The following is a 16,897-nucleotide window of genomic DNA, read 5'->3' as shown; positions in this document are numbered from 1 at the left end:
GGAGTGTCAGTGGTGGTAACTCAGGCAGAGCTCCCAGACAGGCCCAGCAGCACTCACTGCACATGAGGAAGGAGCTGAACGGGCACAGCAGAGCCAGGGGCACAGCAGAGCCCAGACAACAGCCCTGGCTCTGCTCCGGCCACTCCAGGTGTCACTTGTCCCTCAAGGCCAGAGGAGCTGAACCAAAGGGGACACAAGTGGTCGTAGCTGGTTATAGAGACATAAATAGGAGGAGAATCCAGGCTTCCTGAGTTCCAGGCAGTGCTCTGAGGCCAAAGAGCAAAATTAAATATTTAAAATAACCAAACCAACCTTCCTCAGCTGGTTGGTGCCAGGCAGGGTCTGACGGTGCCAGGGCCAAGTGCTCGGCCCTAGGCACAGCCAGGCCCCCATTAGAAATAAGGAAAATATTGTCTTTAAAATGTCTTAAATAAAGAAATAAAATTTAGAAAGCATTAGGAATGACACTAACCCTCTGCTAATCATTAATATTTACACCAGTTAGGATTAGTTGATGTAGTGTGGGGTGGCATCCCCCTGGCTATGCGAAGTATGCCCAGAGGAAGACTCCAGCACACACACACAGCAGCAGGTTGATGTTCAGGATGTGTTTCACCAGCGGTTTCTCCTCCAGGGAAGCCACGGGCAGGGGCTCTGCTTTGGGCACGTTCTCAGCACCCTCCTGCCTGCTCTCCATCCCACAGAGCCACAGGATGGTGCTCAGCAGCTTCGAGCTCCCCTTGGCCTCAGCAGCACCTGCAACGAGAGTCGGGAGGGGTGAGGCAGGAGTGCCCGGGGTCTCTGAACGCTGCACTGGAGCCCTTTGGCCAGCAGCACCAGTTCCATCCTCCCTGGAGCTCTGAGCTCAGCTCCTGCTCTTCCCAGCGTTTTAATCCATGGTAACGATGAACCAAAGCTAAAGTGTGAGCTGTGGCTGCTCGGTGCCCCCCAGCCCCCCCAGGCTGCTCTGCTCCATCCCTGCCACACCTCCGAACTGGACATTCCCAGTGCTTGGGACACGCATCATTTAACCCTGGCAACGCTCGTGTCCAAGTGTGGGACACCCCAGCAGCAGGAGAGCTGCTCATTAACCACAGCAGCTTGTTACAGATCAAAGGAACATGCAGCAAAAGCTGCAGCGTTTCATAAACAGGGCCCTGAGCCTGGCAGAAACAAGGGCTGAGAATCATCGCTGCAGAATGCACAGGGCTGGACACAGTGCCAGGTACAAGCTTTAAAACATCCTCCTCCACTCATCTGCCAGGAGCTCAGCGCAGGGCTCTGGGTTCTCCCTGCTGCTAGAGCCGAGCACAGGGCACAGAAAAGGGAATTTCATCGAGGTTTTTGTGTTTTCCTCCACCCCCCCTGTCCCAGCCAGTCCTGGCAGCAGGTGCCACGGGACAGTGGCCATGGCTCTGCATCCCATGCAGCTCCTTTGTTTCAAGCTTTTGTAATGCCAGAGAGAGCTGGAAAAGAAACTGAACCCCTGCTTGGGTAGAACATCAGGTAAAGCCTTTTTCCCCCTGGGGGGATGGAGGTCAGACCTCACTGTGCTCTGCAGCTCCTCCTGAGGGACAGCACCCAGGGAAGGGCTGGAGCTGGGCAGGGCAGGCTCAGGCTGGATTTAGGGCAAGGTTCTTCCCCCAGAGGTGCTGGCACTGCCCAGGCTCCCCAGGGAATGGGCACGGCCCCGAGGCTGCCAGAGCTGCAGGGATGCCCAGGCTGGGATGTTGGGGGTCTGGGCAGGGCCTGGGGTGGCTGATCCCTGTGGGTCCCTCCCAACTCAGCATTTTCTCTGTTCTATAATTCTATCATTCTTTCAGCACACCCTGAAGCTACAGAATTCCAGAGGAAGGAGTTTTAACATTCCCTGTCTCCCAGGCTGTCAGGAACGCCAGGGGCTGTGAGATGGGGGGTTACTGAGCACGAACACTTACATTTGTTGTCATCTGAACTATTGTCAGGAGCAGGGCTCAGCTCCAGCTGCAGCGTGGCCGGGTCCTTGGCTGCCAGCTCCTGCTTGGGCAGAGGGTCCCCACGGGTGAACCAGGTGAGACGGCTTATCTGATGGCATGAAGAGCGGTGGTGAGGAAACTGCCTCGGCCAAAATTCACCCTCCTGCCCCAGGACAGGCAGAGGGAGCAGCCAAAATTCACCCTCCTGCCCCGGGACAGGCAGAGGGAGCAGCCAAAATTCACCCTCCTGCCCTGGGACAGGCAGAGGGAGCAGCTCAGGGGTCTCTGTGGGTTTGTAGCAGCCAAAGCTGCTCATCCTCCACATCAGGATGAGTGTGCAGGGGCTGTAGCGAGGGGACAGCTCACTGTGCAGCCATCCCTGGGTGCAGATGGGTCAGCAAACAGCAAAAATAAGAGAAACTCTGGCCAGGGAGGGCTGGCTTGAAGTGGGGGTGCTGAGAGAAGAGACAACAGGTGGGAAATAGGAGGTTTGTTGTTCTAAAAGACTCGTTATAGAGGGGTGTTCTCAATGGCAGTGTGGATAGAGAGGGATGAGCACCACACAAAGCTGGAAAGATTCAGGATGGAGATGAGGAAAACTGTTAGAGGGAGGGCAGGTGAGCTCAGGACTGATCACACACCTCTGGGCATCTCCTTGCTGGGGATTTCTGAGCTCAGGGTTAGAGGATGTGGTGCTGTGTGAGCTCTGAAGCCCCCCTGCCCTTCCTTTCTGCTCTCAGTGCCTTCCTGCAGCCTCAGCACCAGGACATGTACAGAAAACATCAAACTGGCACAAACCTGCTCCAGAGGAGAGGTGCCCTCTGCCCTGGGTTTCTCTTTCTGTGAGTAGAAACGTTTCCTCGCTAAGTTAGGAAGAGAGTTGGTGAAGGTGGAATTTCTTGGAAAATAGAGGGGGAAAAGGCTAGTTTGTGATGGATGAAACACACACTCGAACTTAACAACAGCTCTTGGCAGAACCTACTGTTGGCCAGGGTGGGATTTATGGGCCCCGAGTCAGAAACAGCAGCAGAGGTGCTGCAGCAGAGGAGAGCTCACAGGTGTGACCATAAATCAAGAGTGAACAGAGGTTTGCATCTCCAGCTCATTTCTGCCCGGGGCTGCAGCGTGGGGCAGCCTGGGGAGCGTTGAGGGCTCAGGGAGCAGAGGGTGACGCACCATTTCGGGGGCAGGGGGCTCGGTGGCCACGCTGACCACGAGCACGGTGAGGGTGGAGACGGCTGCCAGCACCATGGAGAAGTAGAGGTAGTGCATGTACTTGACCACGCCGGGCCGGGCGTCGGGCTCCCCGCACTGCGGCTCGGGGTAGATGAAATCCAGCACCAGGCGGACGGCGCCCAGTAGCAGCCCCAGCAGCAGCCCCCAGAAGGCTCCCTGGGATGGGAAGGAAGGGGATTTGTGCTGGAGCAGCAGCCAGGCAGGACACAGGGCTGCTCTTGGCCGGTGGTTGGTACCTTCTCGTTGGCTCTCCTCCAGAAGCAGCCCAGGATGAACACCACGGCCACGGGCGGCTGCAGGTAGGAGCTGATGGACTGGATGTAGATGAAGAGCTGCCCACCCTGGCCAGCCTGCACCAGGGGGATCCACAGGATGGACACCACGGTGAGCAGCAGCACAAACACCCTGGGGGAGACAGAGGGGCCGTTCCTGTGAGCTCAGGCCCTGCTTTTCCTGTTGCTCAGCATGGCCAAGGTGTCCCACAGCCCTGAAGCTGCAGTGCTGCCCGAGGCTGTGCGGGGTCACCCCAGCAGCTGTGCCCAGATGTGTGTCTGGCACCCAGGCTCTGAGCCAGCTCGTCCCAGCTGTCCCCACCTGCCCACGATCATCAGCTCCCACTCGGAGCAGCGGGGACGGAAGTGTTTCCACAGGTCCATGGTGAAAATGGTGCTGGCGCTGTTGAAGATGGAAGTCAGGGAGGACATGAGGGCTGCGATCATCACTGACATCATCAGGCCCCTGAGCCCTGCGAACGAGGAACAGAGGCACCCTGAGAAACGCTGCAGGGTGGCCTCGAGGTCTTCTGTGGGCTAGAACAGACTTTTAAAACTGGTTTGAACTCTGATTTAAAATGACAGTGATGGTTTGTCCTACACAAACCCCAGTAAATGACAATTCCAGGCTATTTTCCTCTCTGAACTCCCCTCCCAGATGCCACATGCCAGCCCCACCAGCGCCAGAACCATCACCAGGCTCTTACCTACAGGCAGGAGCTCCAGCACCAGCTTGGGATAAGCAATATCAGAACAGCCAGAGGGGTTGCCACAGATTTTTTGGCAAATTTCGGGGTCTGCACAAGCCACCAGATCTGAAAGAAGCAGTGGGGAGTGAGAGGCAGCATTGCCAGGCACAGCACAGCAGTGTCTCTGAACATTCCTCTGCTGAATGTTGTAAATTGCCTTCTGAGGGAAACACCGGAGAGCCTGGGGGGCTTCCAGCAAATGTCACAGGGCTGTGTCAGCACAGCGGTGTCTGGGGCTGCTCTGGGAGCATCTGCACCCTCCTAACAGCTCCTAACTGGAAGAAAATTTCTTCATGTGCAGGGCATTTGGTGCATTGGAACCTCTGGACTTGTGCAGGAAAAGCTTCTCCAGCTCTGTGGAGTTGGCTCAGCCAGAGGGAGGGAAGAGATCTCTCCCTCAGCACTTACCTGGGAAGAGAACCCGGCTGATCATGCCTGGCATTACCATCATAAAGAGGGGCAAAATCTTCAAGTAGGAGGTCATCAAGGAGCCTCCTTTGGCGTGGGAGAGGTTTTTGGCAGCGAGGGACCTCTGAACAATGACCTAGGAATGAAGGAATGGGTTTGGTTGGCTGCCAGCAGCAGGAGCTGGCGGGGATGGAGCGATCCCAACTTTGATCTCCACTGAACTCTGGAAGTCTCAGAGGGTGATCACAGGGCTTGGCTGCGCCTCTGGAGCTGTTGCTTTGGATCCTGGCTCCTTTCAGAATGGCACAGGCAGTGCCACTCCAGCTGAGCCTGGCAGGACCCTGCTGCAGGGCCTGGCCCTCACCTCCCCATGGCCAGGATCTGCTGTTCTTCCCTGACCCTCACCTCCCCATGGCCAGGATCTGCTGTTCTTCTGCAGGGTCTGACCCTCACCTCCCCATGGCCAGGATCTGCTGTTCTTCTGCAGGGTCTGACCCTCACCTCCCCATGGCCAGGATCTGCTGTTCTTCTGCAGGGCCTGACCCTCACCTCCCCATGGCCAGGATCTGCTGTTCTTCTGCAGGACCTGGTCCTCACCTCCCCATGGCCAGGATCTGCTGTTCTTCCCTGACCCTGCGGGGAAGCCTGGCCGAGGAGCAGGACAGAGCCCGAGACAGACAGAGTTAAATAAGAGAGCAAGAAGAGCACAGCTGGAACAGCAGGAGGTGTTTTATCCCTGGCTCTGATGCTGGCACTTGGAGGGAAAGGTGAAAGGAGAAATTCACAGGTGGTTCACGAGGAATGAAAGGATTAAGTTCAAAAGCAAACAAACAAACAAAAGGCTCCTTTATGGACCGGGATTAACACACAAACACATCCTCACCCCTTTCTCCTTAGAGATGATCTAGTTGTCCATATCAAGTTTTCCTTCTTTAGGATTTAACCATCTGATTTTACTGATGGTAAAATAAGGTAAAGTAAAATAATTTCCTGATGATACCCCTCAGAAAATCAGTGCAGGTGAGGCTGAAACCCCCCAGGTTTGTAACCGGATTCAGCCAACCACAGGAAGCAGCAGTGACCCACCTGGTCTGTGCACCAGTACCACAGGGATGGGATGGTCATTCCCACCAAGACTCCTGGCCAGGGCAGGTCAGAGCTCACAGGGTCTCGGAAAATGTGGAAAGCATCTTCCCTGGGCAGGCCACAGCTGCTGTTCTCCTTGCGGATGCTGGGAATGGCATCAAAGTATTTTGCCTGTAAACCTTCAAGGCCACCAACTTCAATAAAACCTGAAATGGGTCATGAGAAGCTGTTACTGCATCCCCCCAGGTCAGGACTCTGATTCCAGTCTGGGTCACTTCGGGTGATGCTCCACAAGGATTCCTTAAAAATCAGAAGCTCGTGGTTCCCACACTGGGCTGGGGAGGAGCAGACTCTGCTGCCTGGAGCAGGTGCTGCCTCTCCTGTGGAATCACAGAATGCTGGGGTGGGGTGGGAAGGCTCTTAAAGCCCACCCAGTGCCAGCCCTGCCATGGCAGGGACACCTCCCACCATCCCAGCCTGGCCTGGGACAGGGATCCAGGGCCTGCCCACCCTCCCAGGGAAGGATTTCTCCCTAATATTAAACTTGGTGAGGCTTCTGTCAAAAGTTGAAGTGCCAAACCCCCAGGAAAACTCACTGAAGACCATGAGGGACACGGCCCCGATGAGCATGATGAGGGTCTGCAGGGCATCAGTGTAGATCACAGCTGCCAGGCCACCTGGGAGAGCAGAGAGGCACAAACTGGGATGAACTGGGTTTGTTCTCTCAGAGCACTTCACACTCTGCTCGAGTTCCTGCCCAAGCCCTGAGCCTGGCTGGGGGGTTCTGTCCCTGCTGGGGGAACTTTGGCCAATGACACTTTGGAATTGCTCAGGATCTGAGTTATCACGAGTCACCGTGTTGTCACTGCAAGCCAAAAGCAGAAGCAGTTCTACAGGAAATACATGGAAAAGCTCTAAAACAAATCCCGAGCTGAAAAAGGAGGAGGGGAAAAAAAAAGGGGCTGTGATTTTACATCACTGGGGGTGAGCAGTGGGAAAGGAATAACCTTTATTTGTTTGGGATTTCTGTGTGGCTGTTTTCCATTTGGCCACTCCTAAGCCCTGAAAGGGCATCCAAGCCTGGAGTCTTTCCGCATTACACGGCTCTTTGTGGTGTAAATCCCTCACACCTCCGGGGAGCCCCGGAAAACAGGGAAAATGTTCCCTGAGGATGCCCTGGCAGAGCTTCTCCTTAAGGCAGAGCAGACCTGCACCCACCTGGGGTGGCCTCTGAGGAGGGCTCACTTACTCTCCCCTGGCAATTTTTTCTAAAAAGGTGAGTTTTTAATTGCTTTCCCACCCCAATATCCACACTCATGGCAAAATCAGGCTGCTGGGGCAGCAGGACAAAGAGCATGGCTTGAATCACGCAGTCCTGGAATGGTGGGGTTGGAAGGGACCTTAAAGCCCCCCCAGTGCCCCCCAGCCATGGCAGGGACACCTCCCACTGTCCCAGGCTGCTCCAAACCCTGTCCAGCCTGGCCTGGGACACCTGAATGTCTCAGCTGACTGGACAGGACAGGGACAGGGACAGGGATGGGACAGGGATGGGACAGGGACAGGGACAGGGATGGGACAGGGATAGGGGCAGGGACAGGGACAAGGACAAGGTCAAGGACAGGGACAGGATCAAGGACAGGGTCAAGGACAGGGACAGGATCAAGGACAGGATCAAGGACAGGGTCAAGGACAGGGTCAAGGACAGGACAGGGGCAGCTCAGGTGTGTCCCCAGCACGCACCAGACACGGTGTACACGGCAGTGATGGCCAGCAGCCCGGCCACAGCGATGTACAGGTCCCAGTGCAAGGCCTGCTGGATGAACAGGGCCCCGGCGTACATGTCCACCTGCAGAACAGCACAGCCACACTGCAGAACAGCACAGCCACACTGCAGAACAGCACAGCCACACTGCAGGACAGCCACACTGTAGAACAGCACAGCCACACTGCAGAACAGCACAGCCACACTGCAGAACAGCCACACTGCAGTCACAGCCACACTGCAGAACAGCACAGCCACACTGCAGGACAGCACAGCCACACTGCAGAACAGCCACACTGCAGTCACAGCCACACTGCAGAACAGCACAGCCACACTGCAGGACAGCACAGCCACACTGCAGAACAGCCACACTGCAGGACAGCACAGCCACACTGCAGGACAGCACAGCCACACTGCAGAACAGCACAGCCACACTGCAGGACAGCCACCCCCAGTGGGCACCAAAACCACCCCCTTTACTGGCCCAGCCTGCTTTGGAAGTGCTTGTGGCCCTGCAGCCCCAGCCTCTCCCTGGCCAGGAGCGTTCTTCAGGCAGGTGATCACAGTGCTGGGCACCGCAGTGATCACACTGCTGGGCACTGCAGGGTATCACACTGCAGGGTATCACACTGCAGGGTATCACACTGCAGGGTATCACACTGCAGGATATCACACTGCAGGATATCACACTGCAGGGTATCACACTGCAGGATATCACAGTGCTGGGCACTGCAGGATATCACACTGCAGTGATCACACTGCAGGATATCACACTGCAGGGTATCACACTGCAGGATATCACAGTGCTGGGCACTGCAGGATATCACACTGCTGGGCACTGCAATGATCACAGTGCTGGGCACTGCAGGATATCACACTGCTGGGCACTGCAATGATCACAGTGCTGGGCACTGCAGGGTATCACAGTGCAGGATATCACACTGCAGTGATCACACTGCAGGATATCACAGTGCTGGGCACTGCAGGATATCACACTGCAGGATATCACACTGCAGGATATCACACTGCAGTGATCACACTGCTGGGCACTGTGAGGGACAGCAGGGCTGTCACGAGAGGGGAGCGTGCACAGCTCTGGGGTGAGGTGAGTTCCTCTCTTTCCCCAGGGTGGGGAGCTGGGCTGGGCAGGACTGGGGAATCTGCCCAGCAAACCCCCCCTCCCCAGCTGCCACGGCCCCAGCTGTCCCTGCTGCCATGGGGACAGGGACAGAGCAGGAGAAGTGTCCCCAGGGCTGGGCCCAGCCCTGCCCAACCAGCTCTGCAGCTACGTGAAAATGCTGGGGGTTAGGAGAGCTGCAGGACAGGCGAAGGGAGGCCAGGCAGGTGACAGCATCCTGAGCACAGGAGCTGCACTATCGGAGATTCCATCACGTGGTCACTGATCCAGAGAAGCTGAGACTGGGATCACATCCATTCCATACAGTCCTGGGGTGGGAAGGGACCCTAAAGCCCATCCCATTCCCACCCTGCCATGGGACCCCTCCCTGGCTGCCCTGAGCCCCGTCCAGCCTGGCCTGGGGCACTGCCAGGGATCCAGGGGCAGCCTGTGCCCTCCCAGGGAACAATTCCTGCCCAATGTCCCATCCATCCCTGCCTCTGGCACTGGGAAGCCATTCCCCGTGTCCTGGCACTCCAAGCCTTTGTGAACATTTTTGGGAGGTTCAGAGGCAGGGTCAGACACCGTGTCCCACTCTGGCCCTCTGTGAAAATCCCCAGCAGGGAGCCGTGTGTTGTCACGGCTCCGTGCCCTGGCTGCCGGTTAATCAACAGCCACCGAGCTCTTGTGCAAGGCCTGCTCCAGTTATTTATTCAAACAGGTGCAATAAAGGAATGAAGGATTTTCCTCTAACCCTGTCCCAGCTCCTCCATCCTGCCATAACAGCACCTGCTGTCTGCACAGGCAATAAATGTGCAAACTGGGGAGCTGCCAGGGGTGCAAAATCTAACGTCCACCCTCGGAGCCCCACCTTGCCATGGGCTATTGCTCAGCCACCAGCTTCCCCTCCTGCTGTGACAAGCATTCAGCTCCTAACTGAGCAAATAAAAAGAAGCTACTCCTTTTTGTGTAGGTTCTCCAAAAAATCCTTCCTTGGGTGTTTTGATCACAAACCCTTCTCTGCCCATCCAGGAAAAGCCTCACATTTCTCATCCTCACTGCTCAGCACGCATTTCCAAAGGGAATTAAATCCAAACAGTTTCCCCTTTTTTTTTTAAATACTTACTGATATTTTGGTGAAGATGTAGATGAACAAATAAAGCATGGCCAGGAATATCTGAATTCTTTTGCCTCCGAAACGTCTCTGCAAATACTCCGGCATGGTTGTGACCTGGGGAGAGACACGGAGGGAAGGTGGGACATTCTCTGGGACATTCTCTGGGACATTCCCATGGACGTTCCCATGGACATCCCCATGGACATCCCCATGGACATTCCCATGGACATTCCCAGCGCTGCCAGGGGCTCCCTGTGGTGTTCTGGGGGTGTTTGCAGCGGGTCAGGAGCAGCAGGGCTGCCCTGGGCTGGCTCTGCCGTGATGCTGGCACAGAGCTCTCCATGAGCTCTGGCTGTGGAGTCCCCATCCCCTCCTCAGAGGGACCCTGCTCATGGCCAGGGGCTGGCAGCACCCTCAGCCCGGCAGCAGCAGCAGCAGGAGGGGCTCAGCACCCCTCGGACACACGGACACACAGACAGACAGACACACAGACACACACACACCTACCCCCGAGGCGATGTAGATGGGCAGGAAGAGCCAGGCCAGCACCAGGACACAGAACATCCCCTGCAAAAGGAACGGAGGGAGGGAGGCTCAGCCCGGTGCTCCGGGGTGGGGTGGGATGGGATGGGATGGGATGGGATGGGATGGGATGGGATGAGATGGGATCCATGGGATGGGATAATGGGATGGGATGGGATGGGATAATGGGATGGGATAATGGGATGGGATGGGATGGGATGGGATGGGATGAGATGGGATCCATGGGATGGGATGGGATGGGATGGGATGGGATCCATGGGATGGGATGGGATGGGATGGGATCCATGGGATGGGATGGGATGGGATGGGATGGGATGGGATGGGATAATGGGATGGGATGGGATGGGATGGGATGGGATCCATGGGATGGGATGGGATGGGATGGGATCCATGGGATGGGATGGGATGGGATGGGATGGGATGGGATGGGATGGGATAATGGGATGGGATGGGATGGGATGGGATGGGATGGGATGGGATGGGATGGGATGGCATGGGATGGGATGGGATGGGATGGGGTGAGAAGCTGACTGCCAGCAGCTGGGGGCTCGCAGCGCAGCTCCAGGATCCGGGGCTGGGTCCTGGTGTCTCTGCAGGCTCGGGCGGGGCTGCAGCCTGCTCTCCTCACTCACATTCCACTCGTAGGCTGTGGCAGCGATTCCCGAGGCAGCTCCCGAGCCAGCCAGGCCGATGAAGTGCCCGCTGCCCACGTTGCTGGCAAACAGGGATGCGCCCACCTGGGGAAAGGGAGAAATCGGGTCTGGCCCTGGCACAGGGCACCGTTCTCAGCCCGGGGGAGCTGTTCCCCCACTCCTGACTGCAGAGAACATGAAATCCTTGTCAGCCTCTGCCACCTTCCCACTTTCCCTCCAGGTTCAGTGGCCTTGGCACCTCTCTCCAGCTCCTTTCACCACTCACTGCCGATTTGTGGGCGTGTTTGGGACCATCCTGCTTCCAAAGCACCCAGTCTCTTGTGGGTGAGCAGGGGAGGTGGGGGAACAGGTGGAAATGTCAGGAACCAGCACCCATTGAGGGCCCAGCCCAGCCAGCAGAGGCTCAGCACAAAGCTGTGTCCGCAGTGGGGACCCCAGGGAATTCTGGAAATCTCCAGGAGCAGCCAGGTTTTGTGAGGCTTTGGGCTGGGCCTCACCCTGCGGTCTCAAATCCAGGGACAAAAAGCCAATACAAAACTGGCAGAACACGGGAGGAACTTTTGTTTATTCCTGTCTGGAGAAGGGGGCTGTGCCCGAGCAGGAGCGATTGGCAGTGTGACTGCAGGGCAGGACCGAGGACAGGGGGGGACAGGGGGGGACAGGGGGGGACAGGGGGGGACAGGGGGGGACAGGGATACTCACAGGCCACCAGGCCATCTGTCCCCCGGCCAGGAAATATCCTTTGACGGTGCTGCGCTGCGTCTTCCACATGGACTGCGGGCACAGAGAGGGGCACACGGGTCAGCCTCGCCCAGAGACGTCCCCAGCACAGCCCCTGAGCTGCCAGCAGCTGGAGGAGAAACCTCTCCTGAGGGACACTCGCTGCTGGCAAACCCTGGGGCTGTGGCTTTCACAGAGTTTTCCATCTCGGATGTTTTGTGCAGTGAGGGAACTCAATCGCTCCGGGGCAGAGAGGAAGGCAGCGGTTCTGGACAAGAGCTGTGGAATCCCTGGGCACCAGGAGGGCTGGGGAGGATCACTGGACACTGCACGTGTGACCTCCCTTCCCCAGAGGTGATCCATGCAACACCCTGAGAGCTGTGCACCACGTCCAAAGGCAGCAGCCGTTCCCCTCTGCCTCCAACAAAAGCCATGCCCAAGGATGTCCTTCTGCCTTAATTATATATAGACCATGTTAATAATTTAAGGAATCTGCTGTCAGGACCCCTGTGGACAGGCACAGGTGATTTATAGGACAGCAATTCCTTCCTGAAGGAACAAAACATCATTGTTAGCAAGACTTTGTACTCAGACAGCCTCTTCCTCACGAGGGTTCTCAAAACCTTCCTGACACAGCCCTGGGCAGCCCTCCCCAGGGACACAGAGGACACTTCCCAGGCTGGGGAGAGGGGAAGGACCTGTAAACTCCCCCCTCTACTTGTTCAGCTGAGTCCAGATAAAAGCAGCTCGATTCCAGCCAAAAAAAAACATCCTGAGGCCGAAGCAGCCGCGTTTCCCAGCCCAGCAGGGCACACACAGAGTGTCCAACCAGAGTCTGCTCACCCAGAGCCCCACGGCCAGCACAAAGAGGAAATAGAGCACCAGCACAGCGATGTCCACGGGCTCCAGGGTCTGCTGGGGGAACACGTCCCACGAGGGGGTCACAGAGGCTGGGGGCACGCTGGTGACATCCATGGCTGAGCGCTCCTGGGCCTGACACACGCACCTGTGGAAGGATGGGTGGGTGGCCAGGGAAAGCCCCAGGGAGGTGGCTGTGGCTCTTGGAGGGTTTCAGCGTCCTGAGGTGCTGCTCAGAGCTCTGGGGAAGGCTCCTGTCCCTGTCCTTTGCCCTCAGGCACGACCCCCTGGCTGCTCAGCGGCCAGGCCAGGTGGGTCGGGGATTTCTTGTGTGATTTTCTCACTGGTGAGAAATGGCTGCGTTAGAGAGAAGGTGAAAACAGCTGGAACAGGCAGAGGGAAGGAGCAGAGCTGGGGTTACAGCCTGGGGGCCCCAGGGTGGCGGCACTGCAGGACTGGCCCCAGTGAGGAGCCAGGAACGTGTCCCTCACACGCCAGCAGAATGTGAGGGCACGTGAAGAGCAGCGCCGGCGTTTTCCTCCTTCGCCACAGCAAGAGCTCGAGCCCTGTGCAGAGCCTGGGTCTCCTCCTGAGCCAGGGAACTGTCCCCTGCTCCTTATCAGCAGCAGACACTGGCAGCGTGTCACCAAGGAATATAAAACCCCATTTCTGCTCAGAAACCCCTGATGGTGATGATGGTGGCATCACTGCAGGATCCCTGGAAGGGTCCCTGGAGCATCCCGTGGTGCTGGCCCTTGGCAGAAGGGGCAGGATAAAGTCCAGGCAGGGAGGTTGGTCGGGTGATTGAATTAATGCAGTTCCTGCCCATTTCCTCCTTCCCTCAGCCCAGCCACACTGGGAGGGCAGGACAGCAGGTGAGCGGCGGCCGGGGCCACCTCGGGCAGTCCCTGGCTCTGCAGTGGCACAGCCGGTCCCCAGGGATCCCCAGAGCAGGTTTGGGATCGTTCCTCTTACCCTGCTGAGCCGAGGAGAGGCTTCCCCCGAGAGCAGCAGTCCCCAGCGCCGGGGTCCCCGCACGCCCTGGCCCTGCCGCTGCCTCTGCAGATCCGTCCTTCGGCCTCTCTGGCCCTGCCGAGGGGACCCTTATAGGCCGCCCCCTGCCCAAGGGCTGCGGGAGGTGTGGCAGGGACAGCGGCACGGGCGCTCGGATGACAAGCGGCCCGACAAGTTCTTCCTCACCTCCCAGAGCCGGGGCAGCCTCCTGGCCCAGGGTTTCACAACACCCTTGGTCCAGCTGTGGAGCTGCAGCTGGACCTGCCCTCGGCTCACCTGTGGCCTTGGGGACTTGGCCACGCTCCTGCCCTGGTGGCACTGTGGGGCTGCTGAAGCAGGAGAGCAGCAGAGCAGAGCTGCGGGATGCAGGAGCTGCAGGATGCAGGAGCTGCAGGATGCAGGAGCTGCAGGATGGAGGAGCTGCAGGATGGAGGAGCTGCAGGATGGAGGAGCTGCAGGATGGAGGAGCTGCAGGATGGAGGAGCTGCGGGATGCAGGAGCTGCAGGAGGAGCTGTGGGATGCAGGAGCTGCGGGATGGAGGAGCTGCAGGATGGAGGGGCTGCAGGATGGAGGGGCTGCAGGATGCAGGAGCTGCAGGATGGAGGAGCTGCAGGATGGAGGAGCTGTGGGATGCAGGAGCTGCAGGATGGAGGAGCTGCGGGATGGAGGAGCTGTGGGATGCAGGAGCTGCAGGATGGAGGAGCTGCAGGATGGAGGAGCTGCAGGATGGAGGAGCTGTGGGATGCAGGAGCTGCAGGATGGAGGGGCTGCAGGATGGAGGGGCTGCAGGATGCAGGAGCTGCAGGATGCAGGAGCTGCGGGATGGAGGAGCTGTGGGATGCAGGAGCTGCAGGATGGAGGGGCTGCAGGATGGAGGGGCTGCAGGAGGAGCTGCAGGATGCAGGAGCTGCAGGATGGAGGAGCTGCAGGAGGAGCTGCGGGATGGAGGAGCTGCAGGATGCAGGAGCTGCAGGATGCAGGAGCTGCCCCGTGTCCTGCAGCACTGCTGGGCTCAGCCACTCAAAGGTTGGACAATAAATAAGGAGCTTCCAGCGGCAGGAACCACCCAGCACCTGCTTCCCACGGCTGGGAGCTGTGTCCTGACTGCAGCCTGAAGGGCCAGAGCTCACAGAGAGCCCTGATCTGCTTGGGGACAGTGGTCCCAGCACCAGGCTGGGACTGGGGACACTCAGCACCTCGGCAGAGCCTTTTCCATGCTTTCCAAACCCCCGGGATCCCTGGTGAGCTCCTGCCTGGCAGGGACGCGGGGCACTGGTGACCAGAGCGCTGCTATCTCACCTCTTTAAGGGCCAATGTGTCTTGGCTGCTGTGGAGTTTTTACTGGCACGCTTAATCTCTAACTAGGAACGGAAAAACAGGGTCTGGTATGTCAGCCTGGGGAAGCTGCTAACCCCCCTCCCACACCCCCAGCTGCCCCCTGGCACCGCTCTTAGCTCCCATCCCGGCACAGTTCCCACCCCAGGAGCCGTGGGGCCACAGAGCCGGGGAACTCCTGAGCTGGGAGGGACCCACAGGGATCACCCGAATCCAGCTCGGGTCACGGCACGGCCGGAGCTGCAGCCACACACACAGCTGGGCACAGCTGGGCACAGCTGGGCACAGCTGGACACAGCCGGGCACAGCTGGACACAGCCGGGCACAGCTGGACACAGCTGGACACAGCCGGGCAGAGCCGGGAACAGCCGGGAACAGCCGGGAAGAGCCGGGCAGAGCCGGGCACAACTGGGCAGAGCCGGGAACAGCCGGGAACAGCCGGGAAGAGCCGGGCAGAGCCGGGAAGAGCCGGGCACAGCCGGCACAGCCGGGCACAGCTGGACACAGCCGGCACAGCGGGCACAGCCGGGCACAACTGGGCACAGCCGGGCACAGCCGCACCCTGCCTGTCCCTCGGGAAGCTGTGCGGCCAGGGGACAGCCCTGCAGCTCCTGCCGTGCCCTGCACGGACATTCCCGGGCCGCAGCTCCGGCTCCTCCCGGGTTCCCGGATCCCGACTCCGCCGGGGCCCAGTGGAAATTTTGCCCGCTTTGTGAATTCAGCTCACGGCCCGCTGTCCCCCGGTGCCTGGCACAGGCGGCGGCGCTTTCCTCGCCAGAGATTGTGAGGAAGGAACATCCGAGGCATGGGAATGAAGCTGCTGGAGCCGGCCGTGTATCAGCAGCGCCGGGGGATGCAGCACACGTGGCTCCCGAGGAACCCGCGGCACCGCCGGGCTCCAAATGCCTCCTCGGGGCAGTTTTTAAAGCATTCCCGGCTCCATCCTCCTCCTCCGGCCCAGAGCAGCCCGGCAGAGCCCCGAACCCGACGGAGCTCCCGACTCGAGGTAGAAGCTGAAAGGGAACTTACTGCGCTCAGCCGGGTCTTATTCTGCTCCCCGCGCCGGGCACCAGCAGGGCTCTGCCAACTGACAGGCAGCTTAAATATTGCCAGAGAATCGGGGTTTGCCAGCGGAGCTGTTAACAGGGTCACAAGGAATGAGAAGGAATATTTATAGTCAAAGTTAAACTAATTGACCGAAGTTACTCTTTTGGTCTCCCGTGGCTCTGGTGAGAAGTGCATTATTTTCACTATCAGGGCTCCCGGGTCAAACTCCACGGAGTGCCATTCTCTTAAGCAATCTGTGCTGCTATACAAGGGACACAGAACAATAAAAAATCCGGGCTGATGTCCTCTGGAGCTGACAGCCCGTGGCACAGGGAGGAGCCGACAGCCGGTCCTGTCTCTGTGTTTGTGCCTGAGCCTCGCAGAGCGCAGGATCCGTCCGTGGGCTGGGGTTTGTACCACGCTGCTGAGGCTGCAGGTTAATCCCAGAAGCCAGTCCCTCTCTGGGAGCGAGCTGCAGCTCCTGCAGGCAGCATCACCTCCCTGAGAACCCTGACAAACCACCAGGGCCAGAGCGCACCGGGAGTGATGCTGAAGAGGAACCTGAGGCACAGTGAGCGTGGCAGGAGGCAGCTCCAGAACCCCTGGAACTGGGGTGCACAGATCCCCAGGCAGGTGGGCAGGTGAGCCCAGGGGTGGATGGAGAACGGGCACTGTGACCTCACAAACCTGACCGTGGCCCAGCCTTGAAGTTTCCAACAGGGATTTTACTGTAGGTGACCTGCTAAGGGTGTGTTTTAACCTGCCAGGGGCAGGGCTGGATGGGATATTGGGAATAAATTGTTTCCTGTGAGGGTGCCCAGAGCAGCTGGGGCTGCCCCTGGATCCCTGGCAGTGCCCAAGGCCAGGCTGGACAGGGCTGGGAGCTCCTGGGGCAGTGGAAGTGGTCCCTGCCATGGCAGGGGTTAGGGTTGGATGATCTTCAAAGTCTCTTCCAGTGCAAACTTGATGATTCCATGAAAAAATCGGTGTCTGTATTTTCTCTCCTTGCTTCCCAGCCACAGCC

At 58.4% G+C, this 16,897-nt stretch overlaps 1 protein-coding gene across 3 annotated transcripts; it reads right to left on the bottom strand.

Annotated features, from left to right (window-relative positions):
• Positions 1 to 462: 462 nt before the first annotated feature.
• Positions 463 to 16,532, bottom strand: SLC5A11 (solute carrier family 5 member 11). 3 transcript variants are annotated; one of them, XM_086854001.1, is made up of 18 exons: positions 16,412 to 16,532; positions 14,052 to 15,962; positions 13,452 to 13,958; positions 12,462 to 12,624; positions 11,601 to 11,672; positions 10,878 to 10,982; positions 10,210 to 10,269; positions 9,712 to 9,816; positions 7,447 to 7,552; positions 6,303 to 6,383; positions 5,707 to 5,912; positions 4,621 to 4,756; positions 4,171 to 4,278; positions 3,786 to 3,936; positions 3,428 to 3,596; positions 3,132 to 3,347; positions 1,938 to 2,064; positions 463 to 756 (listed from the first exon to the last, which is right to left on the bottom strand). In XM_086854001.1, exons 4-18 carry the CDS (start codon positions 12,591 to 12,593, stop codon positions 542 to 544), a joined length of 1,989 nt encoding a protein of 662 aa, XP_086710127.1. In that variant the 5' UTR covers positions 12,594 to 12,624; positions 13,452 to 13,958; positions 14,052 to 15,962; positions 16,412 to 16,532; the 3' UTR covers positions 463 to 541. The 3 variants fall into 3 exon arrangements, 2 of the variants coding, with proteins under 2 accessions (XP_086710127.1, XP_023792782.1); XR_015277275.1 differs by lacking the exon at positions 13,452 to 13,958 and having other exon boundaries at positions 1,938 to 2,118; positions 2,199 to 3,347; positions 15,856 to 15,962; positions 16,412 to 16,492; XM_023937014.2 differs by lacking the exon at positions 13,452 to 13,958 and having other exon boundaries at positions 15,856 to 15,962; positions 16,412 to 16,504.
• Positions 16,533 to 16,897: the final 365 nt, after the last annotated feature.

Source organism: Cyanistes caeruleus, chromosome 17 (genome assembly GCF_971803275.1).
Source record: "Cyanistes caeruleus chromosome 17, bCyaCae1.hap1.1, whole genome shotgun sequence".
Lineage (NCBI taxonomy): Eukaryota > Metazoa > Chordata > Aves > Passeriformes > Paridae > Cyanistes > Cyanistes caeruleus.
Note: the sequence above shows the minus strand (reverse complement) of the source record. Positions and strands in the feature narration are given on the sequence as shown.